The 12,070-nt window shown below is 44.4% G+C and overlaps 1 protein-coding gene across 4 annotated transcripts in view; it reads left to right on the plus strand.

Annotated features, from left to right (window-relative positions):
* cacna1g (calcium channel, voltage-dependent, T type, alpha 1G subunit) overlaps positions 1 to 12,070 on the plus strand; it is a 118,419-nt gene that overhangs the window by 58,252 nt on the left and 48,097 nt on the right. For 3 of the 4 annotated variants that reach the window (XM_028407797.1, XM_028407796.1, XM_028407798.1), the window contains exons 13-18: positions 5,337 to 5,430; positions 6,140 to 6,321; positions 6,669 to 7,007; positions 7,097 to 7,276; positions 7,465 to 7,565; positions 10,825 to 10,948. In XM_028407797.1, the coding sequence (XP_028263598.1) occupies positions 5,337 to 5,430; positions 6,140 to 6,321; positions 6,669 to 7,007; positions 7,097 to 7,276; positions 7,465 to 7,565; positions 10,825 to 10,948 (1,020 nt within the window). The remainder of the gene's footprint in view (positions 1 to 5,336; positions 5,431 to 6,139; positions 6,322 to 6,668; positions 7,008 to 7,096; positions 7,277 to 7,464; positions 7,566 to 10,824; positions 10,949 to 12,070) is intronic. The other variant, XM_028407795.1, reaches the window with a different exon arrangement.

Consider the following 12,070-nt stretch of genomic DNA (forward strand, 5'->3'; position numbering starts at 1 on the left):
GAACAGATGATACAAAAAGAAGTTGGCTGTGCTTCACTCGAACTCTTTGCTGTCCTGACTTCTCATGCTAATCCAGGTTGCTGTAGTTGCACATGTGCAGCACACGCCTGCACACTGTGATCCAGGACAGTTGCTTTGACATGTTCTGCTGCATGGTTGAAGTCCAGATCTTCCAGCAGGCTGAATCTCCTAAAAAAAAAAAAAAAACAGTTTTCCTTCTGCTCCTGTCTACTGCTGTGGTTCCACCTCTCACCTCTGTGCCTCTTTTCCTGTGTGTGCCTCCCTCTCCTGTCCGGCTGCACCGATCACTTCCACTAATAGGAAGTGTCCAAGCGGGAGGACTTGCATGCCCAGCTGAGCCTAATTCAGCTGCCTGTAGACTCAGGGGTATGTACAGCACTGCAGCTCTGCCTTCCCTCCCCCTTCCATTTAATTGACTAACTGCCCTCCCCTAGCCCTCCTCCTCTCCCCCGTCTCCTCACCCTTCCCCTCAGAGGCTTTACAGTGATGTTATAGATCTCTCAACAGCTGCAGATTGGTTGAGTTTTGCTGCAGAACTTTAATGACAAGATGAAGAATGACAGTTCTTCCTATACTAACATTGTTTCCCTAGTTAATTAAACAGGTTGAAATTAGATCACACATTTGGGTAGATAATGTCTAGCGTATTTTACAACTTGCCCCTGGTGGCATTGAGTCATGCAAAGGCAGTTTAAATTTTTATTCATTAAAGTTTGTAGATCACTGCTGCCAATCTAATCCAACAGAGTACTGAAGTCGGAGCTTTTCCAAGACTTGAATAGACATCAAACTCTTGGCTGAATGAAAACAAAAGATGAGCAAATATCTGCCTCTTTGGTAAAAAAGACGAAGCTACTACAATTCCCAAGGAGTATTTTGGTTAAAAAACAAAAATGGTTGTTAGCCTGAATGAAATTCTGAGTCATTAATGTCAGAGGAAAGGAAAAAATGTGTGTAATATAGTGATATGGACAGGAAAAACAGAGCAGGAACAACTGACCTTGAGCGTTATCATCCCATTGAATGGTTTGGTTGTCCCATGCCTGATGGAGACTTCTGACTTTTATCTAGAACGTTTAAGTGTGGGAGGTTTCTCTTGGTACACTGATTGGTCCAAACCACTTTTTGTTTGGACACAAACACATAGCTTAAAGAGATGAAGAGGAAGAAGAATCAAGGTGTCTGGTTGATAACAACCATTAAATGGGGTGATAACTTTCAAGTGTCTTCTTTTGGGAACTAACTAAATACACAACTGTAAACAAGGTAGACATGTTTGTTCGTCTTTTGGTAAATTGGGTCAGTTGGCTTTTTAAAACCAACAAAAGTTACAACAACAAAAAAACAACCTCCAACATGGCTGCCTGGGGATGTGTGACATCATTTGAAAGCCCTCTGTCCCATTTCCTGCATGACGCCTGTGCTGCTGTGAGACTAACTGCTACACTGAGTGACTGCTCAGAGTAGTTTAGAGTGACAAAAGTGTGTTTTGCTGTGTTTGTGTTACTTTTTTGCTTCCTCTTAACAGCAGACTCTACATCAAAACTCACATAGAATACCTCCCACCGGCCCTCCGCCCATTACTTTTTTCTTTCCAGCCTCCGGGTAAGAACGCTGCACCACACGCTGCCAAAAATCTCCCCCATCTCAGTCTCTGTTTTATCTGGCTGAAGGATGATGAATCGAAGAAGAGGAAGGTGGGGGTAACGCTGGCTTTTCTGGAGGCACTGTGAGATAAAACTGGCCGGACTAAGAGATGAGAGCTAATAAATATGGGGCTCAAATCAGTTTGCATGACTCAGGCTCTTAAGGCAGCGCCAGTACACTCAGTGAAATGAGACCTTTGAAGGGCCTTGACTTCTCTAATGTGCAAATGTTCCAGATTGTTCTGAGCTCTTTTTGGTTGCAGCGCAGCGGCAGCACACTGGCAGAGGGCCTGAGTGGGATATGCAGGTTTTGAGTGGAGTCTGCTGGGCCGGTCTAAACTTGAGTTTTATGGTCTACTGTTGCTCTTAGGAACTGATTACATGCTGTATATTTTGCATACATTAGTGAATTGTAGCCATCTGTGAAAGGATTTACGCATTTAAATCATTTTGTCAAATGTGGAAATTTGAAGATTAACATGCATGTTATCTTCATTTAATTCAGGTTCACTGTTGTTTTTATTAGTAACTGACAAAAATGAATGTGCAGAGTTACTGAAATACAATGAAATTTAACATGGTTGCATATTAGCATGTTAGCATTAGCTCACTAAAATGAGCCACAAATACTTAATGTGGAAAATTGCACAACAATCATGGCAGATAGTGATAGTGATAAATGGTTTATATGTTTATCTTGTTTTTTATATCAAAAAGTTTAATCTAAGTTCTGTGACAGAGAACAAATTAATGACTTTTTGCACCTTTAGACTTCCGTATATTCTATAGTATTGTTGCAGATGTCATTAAGGCCCTGGTGTGGGGTTATAGCTTAGCACAAATAAATCCAATTCTAGAGTCTGAAATGCAGCTGTGGTAGGTGGACACACACTCACACACACACACACACACACATAAACAATTACTCTGCTTCTTCCTATCAACAGCCACCGTCCGTGTCCCATTTACACCTTTTTTGAAGCGATGTAATTGAGATCCCCCTGTGTGTGCTGCTGGTCTCTATTATAGTCTGGCTATCAGCAGCAGGCCCGGTCTGGCCCATCTCCTGCCCTCACCACCATGCCCAAATTGGGGTGGCAGAGTGTAAACAAGCTATCCAAACAGCGCAGCTATTTCAGGAACCAGGGATTTCCCACGAGTCCAGCACGTCCCCCCCACCCCTTTGCTTCAAAGCTATTATCTCCACCTTTCCTTTATCCAATAAGCCTTCCATTGTCTAACACTTGGTGATTAAACAGATACCAAGACACAGTTAAAAAGATAATCCCATTAGGTTTTGAAATATTAATGTGACGTATTATAACCCAAACCAAAGATTGCAGAGTTCTTGTCTATTTCGAAGTGTACAGAAGTTTTTTAATATATTCCAGCTGAATCTTTTTTGGGAGGATTTGCTGTCTGACAGCTGAATTACAAATTAATATCTGCCTGTGAGGGGCTTGTACATATTAGAGAGGGAATTGGAAAAAAAAGACAAGATGATGCAGAAAGAGAAGGAGAAAAGACAATGTGAGAACAGCTACAGAGAAAAAGACAAGGAAATCTGGCAGATCAGATCAGGTCTGAGCTGGATTAATCTTTCTCTGTGAGGCTGATGTAGTTTTATCGACTTTAGCTCCTCACTCCTCTGGGTTTATTTAAATTGGACTGTGCACCTTTGACAATCGCAGTATTTGGGCTGAGTGACTCTCTGGTCAGGTCAACTTGGTCTTTTGGCATGGTGGGTCAAAACCTGTGCAGCTTAAATAATCCTGTATGGGCCAGCAGCTGCTAGTTATTTGTTATGTATTGTAACAGCGTTTTTGAAAAGCACCAGATTTGTGGCTAAAATGCTTCAAACTGCCCTCAAATCAACACAAAAACGAGTCCAAACACCAGATCCCAGTCCATTCCAACCTCTGTGGGAAGCACCACATGCCCCCCCCTCTTCACCTTTAAGAAACAGACAGTGAGAGGAGATAAGGCTGAAGCACCCACTATTCTTAGTGCTCATGCTCCACTGGCTTTGTCCTATCACAGCTGTCCATTCTGATTGATTGTGTGTGGGGTTGATGAGCCCTGTTGGAGAGGGCCCCCCCCCCTCCCCACCCCCGCAGTAATTGAACCTTTTTTTTTAAGTCTGGGGATAAATTTATGTTTCTATTATTTGTAGCTGAAGGAAAGATTTTGTCCATTCTCCCAGATTCTCCCCAATCCTTCAGTGCAACTACAAGACAAACAATAATAATATAAAATCTAGAACTGTTAAGGTCTCTAAAGGTCTCTTTCTAAAAGAAAACAATATTGGAGTTAGGTTGAAGACAAAAGGAGAATCCTGTGAAAAAGATGTGACAGACAGTGATTAGGTGCCATCAGCATAACAGTGAAGAAACCATATCTACACAATATCTGCCTCGAGGCAGCATTTAAAAGAAAGAACTGGGCCCAAAATGGGTCCATGAGGTACACAATAAGACAAAAATAAAGAAAGGCATAAACTGAAAAATCGGAAAGTCTTATCACAAAGAAGTAAAAAAAGACTATATACAGTGGAATGCAAAGATGAGAACGACACATGTGAGTAAAATAATATTAAAATAAAACTCATCAGAACCAAAGATTGTGAGTCCAAAGTCTCTCCTGCTGCCTCATGTTTCCTCTTGTGGGCCAGGCTTTGTTTAAATAGAAATGAATAATAAATAAATTAGATGCAAAAATGTGATAAAGACAGCAGCCACCGAGTCTAAGTAGCCCTTGAGTTGATTGGCCTGCGAGCTCATTAGAATCCACTCTTGTTTACCTCATTTACCCCACACTTCACAGGTTTTGTGAAATCACTCTGGAGCACACAAATAGTAGCTCTAAAATATGCAAATTGCCATCTCAAAGATAGCACACTTAACTCGCCTGCAGTAAACAACAACAATATATCCATAACCACTTTGTCTTTCTTTAATACCCATGGGAAGTATCAAGGAAGTAATTTGTTCAAATGGCGCTGCATGGCGATGAGGTCCTGAGGCTTTTCTGCACACACTTTATTCACTTTGCTACCACAAAAGTCTGACTCACTGGGTCGACATGCTATTAATCCAGCATCCACCTGGCACCCTTGCACATAATAATGTAGTCTGTGGGCTCTGGTTGGGGTTCGTTCAGCAAAAGCGAGGTTCAATGCAGCTGGTTTGAAGAAAAGCAGATCTACAACAGAGAGGAGGAAGTATGTAAATGTGCTCATTTGACATCAATGTTTGGAATGAGTGAACAAAACAAGGCATAAACTCCTCCGCTACACGCTACAGCCGAGTAAATGTGTGGTGTGTTAATGTATGATGTGAAAATTGTAGACCTAGCAACCACACGGACGCTTTTTTTTGTTGACTGTTTACAGGTTAATACACTGAGCAGGCTGTGTGTGTTGCAGCTCTGAGCTTCACTTTTCCTTGCATGGCAACATTTTTGCATAGTAGTTGATGTACCTTTTCTTTGGAGGCCCCAGACGTTGCCTCTAGTGACTGATCCACGGTCAGACCTCATATCAAAGCTGAGCAGGGATCTGTGTTTAGAGGCAACCTGCTTTACTCTTAACTCCGCTAAGAAACGGATACTTTCACGGGTGCTTCTCTGTAACACTGTGTGTATGTGTGTGTGTTTTTTCTGTGTATGAAGGGTGACGCTTCTAAATCAGGTTCGGAGATTGATTCCTTTGCACGAAGCATGGAGGATGTTAACGGCAGCAAGAAGGATTTATCAGCCTCTGCAGGTGAGGCTCGTGCATAATGCTGCACGCAGATTTATTCTGCATAGGACTGAGCTCAAACAGTGTACCATCTGCTGGCATTTACTCTCCCAGATCTTTTGTTTGATCCCTACAAAAAAATGTATATATAAGTTACAGCACCGAGTTAAGGCATTCCCTATGCAAACATCTCCCCCCATCTGATCTACCTCTGTGGTCTCCTGTTCTCAGTTTCCCTACCCACCCTCCCCCTTGACTTTCTGACCACACTCGGTGGGCACGTGGCATGCCTGTACAGCATCAAACCAGCGCCTCATCCATAATTCCTTATACACCAGTTCCCATCCCCTCTAATTACTGCTGAAAAAGCCCACTGGAAACACTACTGTATGGACCTCCCAGATGCACACTATTAACCCCCCCCCCCTAACCTCACATGCTCGGCATAAAGTGCTTACATAGCTGGAAGAGCAAAATATATACATCTTCTAGGCTTCGGATAAAGGTTGGAAGATGGAGGAATTAGTGTTATTGCAAAGTTGCATTCCCCTCCTCATGTCATGTGTTTGTGTTGCTGCCAAACATAATATTCTCTCCCACGCTTCCTATAAGATTAATGTCTCTGAAATATTCATAACAGTATGAGGCATCCATTTTTAAGCACCTCTATAGCATTCACGTCTCTGTTTCTGTTCCTCTTTCTTCCATTAAACCTCTCTCTTTGCTGTACTAGTAGTGCCTTTAAATGGTCATGTGGACCTGAAGACCAGCCTGACTCCGCCGCTAATTACCCACACTGCTGCCACCCCGATGCCCGTGCCCAAGTTGCCTGTGGCAGGTGACCCCATCCTGGGCTACGAGTCCCGCCGAGGCAGCAATGTCTCCATAGACCCAGCTATTTATGACAAATCACCGGTTAGTGTATTTATCATTCTTCATTCTTAAAACATGTGTAAAAGCCAACCTTACCACACAGATAGGAGGAGTGCCGGGAATTACCCACACTGCCACCTGGCAGTTCCTGTGTATGTCCTGCTGATCTGTGGAGGTCATAATGATTGATGATGATTAATGTGACAGGCCGGTCTGACACTTTACTCACGACTGCTACTGCCACTGTGTTTGACAAACTGATGATGAGGATGAAGACCTCAAAGAGAGCTCACATCTCTACATCTGCTCCTGTCTGTCAGCGGTTCACCTCCAAGGCACTCGTATGAGCAGCAATTAACTCTTTCACTTTCCTTCCCTTCCTACTCCAGACCAGCGCTCGGAGCACCTCCCCCTACGCCCCGTGGAGCTCCGGCAGCGGGCGCACCAGCCGCAGGTCAAGCTGGAACAGCCTGAGTCGTGCGCCGTCACACAAACGCCAGAAGCATCAGTCTAGTGAGCGGCGGTCACTCCTGTCAGGTGAGGGTGGCTCCAGCTCTGAAGAAGGCGAAGGCGGAGAAGAAGGGGGAGGCGGGTTGATGGAGGATGACGACGCATCCCTTCCCAGGACGGACTCCATGTCCCAGTCACAGACAGGGCCCAGACACAGGCGGATGGAGTCGGTGGAGACTCGGAGCTCAATGGATTTGCCACCTGATGCTCTGCTTCAGGTAGACCGTCCAAGAACCAGAAAGAACGGAGTTAAAGGATTTTAGTTGGTCTGAATGGCACAAGATAACCTGACTTCTCTGATTTTTAGGTGCCCTACCTGTACCCCTCAGCCAGCATGCACAGCTCCAGACCCCCCTCTTTGGGTCACGTACGGCTCCCAGAGCACAGTGACTGTAACGGGAAGGGGTCTCCATCAGCACTGGGCCCCACACACATCTCCCTGGAGGAAAACACGGAAGATGAGAATGCAGAGGAGGAGGCCAACCTGGTCAGTCCTGGTGTTTGTGTAGACGTGGTCTTGTGTCTCTGTCTTTATGCATATTGCTTTATTGACGTTTACCTGCTTTAACCCCTGGCTAGTACGTAAGTGGTCCACTTATGTCATTACAGATATAATGCAGCAAGAAGTCGTGTGTGTATATGACAGAGTAATAATACACCTGTTCCTCTGTGCAGGGCCGTGTTGCCAGGCTGTTCCGTTGGCTGGAGAAAAAACAACCAGAGTGGTGTAAAAAGAGAGATACCTGGTCACTGTACTGCTTCCCTCCAGAGTCGAGGTAAATAATCACTCTCTTTGCCCTGTTGTCACTGTTTTTTTTTCATTGTGGTTGCACAGTGCTCCAAAAAATGAGGAAAACACATAAATCAGTGTACAGAAAAAAGACTGAGCCCTCAGGATCTCACCATTGCATTTGATTGACATCCCATAGTGCTGACTGCAATGGCAAAGTTTTCCACCGCAGCACTCTCTCTCTCTCTCTCTCCTTCCCATATCAACTCCTCCCAAAGTCTCGCTTCAGAAGTCTCTTTTATCTGCACATTTCTGCGATGTCAGGGGTGAGTGAGCAGGAGCAGAGGGAAGAAGGGAGTTTCTCCCAATGAGTGCTGCATGTTATCACAGCCACGTGCTGAATCGCTCCCTCCTCCACCCCTTCTCCCTTCACTCTTTCTGGGGCTTTGATCTGTGTGGAGGATGCGGCTGTGAAGGAAACACGTCGGCCTACCGTCACAGCACCACAACATGCTAATTAAGCTCTGAAAAACATCCCACCCGATGTGAACTTAAAGCTCACAGGGTCGTGGCGTGTCCATGTCAACTCAGAAGATGTTAGAAAATTAATGACATGAGTAGAAAGCAAGAGTTGGCAGCATGTTGGTATGTATTTACTGTATTTTCCCGCTGCAAAACTGAACCTTTTCTTAGGGCAGGGAAATTTTTAGACTCACATCGTCAGTGCTAATGCCAGCAACACTTTCACCTTAACAGCAGGATGGGATCTGTCAGTTATTAATTACACTGTGGAAAAGCAGGAAAGTTCAGAAACATGCTTATTAGGATGCCCAAGGCATGGTCCATGTGGTCCCACAGAAGAGCTGATAAATCAGTGATTTATTGGCACATATGTTTACACATACAAGGAATTTATCAACGCACAAGTGAAACACCTTTTTAATAGGAGATAGACATACAGTATGTTCATTAGAAGGCATGTGTCTGATAGTTCACCCAGGAGCATCACATTAAAAAAAGTGTTTATATTTCAGAAAATTCCTATTGGAGGGTAGCCAAAATTTGAATGAGTAAGAATAATCTCTGCTTTGCTCTAAAGAGGTGTAGTCCATCTGTGAAATCAGAGCCCTTTCCAAAGTTCTGGATGGTTCTCCTCTTGGAAAAGGTTAATAGGAAAAGCTCCCTGTAGTCTGTTATTGTCAGAGTATTAAGAAAACTGAAGGAGTTTGGCTCAAACCAGACTCCTAGCTGGCTTTCAGTCGCAGCGGGCTGCAAGGTCTGGCCATTGCTGAGAGTGACACCGAGGACACAGGCACTGCGTGGCGCCCATTCTGGCCTTGAACGGCCGCAGACGCCCGCCTGTGCTCACAATCACATCAAGAGACAGCGGGCCAGCAGGAGGCAGGAGTCCAGCGGCTTTCACACGGACCTGAGTTCACCTCAACCTGCCTTTTGTGCTCGCTGTTGTTACTGCTGCTACTGATGATTACTGCAGGGAAGGTTTTTAATGAGTGGAAGAGTGGGCCGGCTATGCTGGCACAGTGTGATGCAGTCACCGCGAGTGGAAGTGTTTGCCACAAGAAGGAAGGGTGGTCTAACAAGACACAGGACCAGGGCGGTGCGGGGATGGTCCCCTGTACAATTTGGATTCTGTGCAACTGGACTGAACCCTGTGTGAAAAAATATGAGCAGCAGTTAGCGAGATAGGGGCAGTAATAGAAGATACAGGCCGCAGTAAATAGTGAAAGCAATGAAAAAAAGTGCTTCAGCACATTCAGGTCGTTGAAAAAAACATAACTGCTCCCGGCAACTGTTGGGTCTTTCCTGGAAAGCTGTTATCCAGGAAATAGGAAGTGATGCGGTCTTCTGTTTGTTTGGGATGCTCAGAGGAGAGCAGAGTAATTAGCATCATTGGATTGAAAATTTCTTGCCATTCAACACAAAGCCTTCATGATGTGATGAAGATCCGAGCATACATTCCTCTGAGAAAAGAGGAATTTGGCTGTCTTTATGTCAGCTGTCACTTTGAAATTTTGATGCCAGAAAACAAAAAAAGGTCAGCAGACATCATCACAGCGGAAACCTGTCACAGTCCTGTCATAAAAACGCACCCATGCATCAAGATATCAGGTGTTTTTTTCATGTGAGTGTTGGGTGGGGTGAGGCATTTAAGGCACTTGACATTTAAGTTTACATTACTGGCCCTTCAAACCTCAGAGGAGGAGCCCTCCTAATGTCGGCACCACTTGAGGAAAAACACATGGATTCATCTGCTACACACAGACCCAGCAAGTGTTGACAGAATGATGTCTGTATCTCCAAATAAAGCCAAAAATCCAGATCTGAGCCGCGCAATATTGTCCCCCGCTGCACACTGAGCCATCAAAGCTCATTTGATGCACAGTTTAATCCATTTCGCTGCCATACATAACAGGCGTTCCTCTTTCTTTCTCTCTCTCTTGTCGCGAGTGGAAAGCCTGGGAACCTTTTCATGTGGGGTAATGAAAGTCGGGTGTAATTAATGACTCCTAAATCCACTGTGGTTCATTACAGACTTACTGTACGTGAGACAAGCTCTCTTAAATTGAATGAGATCGTTCATTACTTGTAAAGAGTGTAACAGTAAATGTCACTGTGTAGAATGTGATGTTATTCCAAGTTTTAATAGACGATGCTTTGATTCAGCTGCAATCTGGACAGGGATTATGTTTGCTTGAGTGTTTCCATTTCAGTGCTCTAAAATGGAAGTTTTGGAATGACAGTGACATTATAGAATAGAAAAGAATCGAAATACTTTCTTTACTCCAAGCTGTGAAAGTATCAGCTGCATTCTGTAACTCTGCTCACATCATGGAGCTAATAGCTTTTGCTCATTCACTGTGTGGTCGCCATTTTGATTTTTGAGTTTCTAAATGGCATGGCGTGATCTCTGCTATGAGTCCTAGGACATCCTCAGAGCCTCTGCCTGGCTGGTAGACCTCTAATCAAAGCTTATCATCCTCTTCTTGAGGTGAATGAGCCGTGGCTTTGCAATGATTTTTCACATATTTCCAAATTTCTCACCAGATTTTAGAGGGTAAGCTCCACGACTGAGCTTCCCAACAAGACACTGAGATATTAAATATAGGGCTGCCTCCACCTGTGACAGACATGCCATCCTTTTCAAAGAGAGAAGCATGGCCACAGATTTGGATTTCTTCGATTAATGAAATATTTGTTTCTTTTATCACACCAAATGAATCATTTTTGGGACATTAGCTTGTTTTAGTTGCATGTCAAATACATTTTCTTCATTTTCTCTGCAGGTTTCGGATCCTGTGCAGTAAGATCATCACTCACAAGATGTTTGACCACATCGTCCTGATCATCATCTTCCTAAACTGCATCACCATCGCCATGGAGAGGCCTGACATCACCCCTATGAGCCCTGTGAGTGGGGAAACAAACAAACGATGGGACTATTAACTCTGTGAACTTGGCTTCACAGTCTTCGGTGGCAAAAAGAGCAATAGAAAAAGACAGCTTGTATATACTATATAGACGGAGAGGTGTGAGTTTACAATTAATCATAAAGAAACTTTAGGCCAGTTTAGAACATGTTTAAACAGGGGGGCAAAGTGGACAAAGTACCTGTTAGTAAGTTCAAGTCCTGGATGGCAGGTCAAACACTCGAAGCAGCACAAAACAGAATTACTGCTGCGGTTAGCTCTCTGCAGAGAAATGGAGTGGAACATTGTGTAAGCAGGGGACTACTCCTGTGTTTGACTTTGAGCCAGTAGCTTTGGGTAATGTGTGCTATACCCCTGTATCTACTACACTCTGCATCATCAATACCATCACTTCCTTCACTAATGCGCCATCCCTTCAAATAGAGGAGGGGTTGGCTGGATGCCTCGCAGAAACAAACATCTATCTCAGTGTACTTTCTTACAGCCAGCAATAGCAGCAGAACACAGCTCAGCCGCAGCATGCATAAACACAATAATTAGCACCGTTTGAGTTTTCTCTCTCTCTCTCTCTCTCGCTCGCTCGCACACAGAGCGAGGTGTTCCGCGGATGGGCCTAATTGTGGTTCGGTCTTGCTGGAACGCTCCGTTCTGGTTGTTTTGCGACTGAAACACAGAGGAGACCGCGCCGCTGTAATTGATTCAATTATCTGTGGGCTGGCGTACGTGGCTAATGTCCAGGAAAGGAGATGTTTAACAAATGGAGGCCGATCCGCAGACCACCCGTTCTCATCACACACACACACACATCATTTCTCACCTCTGTACATATAAATACACAAAACCCAGCATTAACATTTAAGTAAGAAAGTTAAAATTTTCAAATGCATATATATTTCGTCAGCTTCCCCCCATGGCCGACGTGTCCGGTCTACACCCGGAGGACATTACTGAAATGAGATGGAAATGTATGACACAGCAAGCAGCTTAAACCAAGAGAGCAGTCATTACAGTTTGGAGCTGTGACGCTTATGACTCGGCCCGGGCGGTCATTGCCTGATGCCACTTGTTTGTCTGTATGTGGGCAGGCTTTGAATTAATGAAG

Source organism: Parambassis ranga, chromosome 6 (genome assembly GCF_900634625.1).
Source record: "Parambassis ranga chromosome 6, fParRan2.1, whole genome shotgun sequence".
Lineage (NCBI taxonomy): Eukaryota > Metazoa > Chordata > Actinopteri > Ambassidae > Parambassis > Parambassis ranga.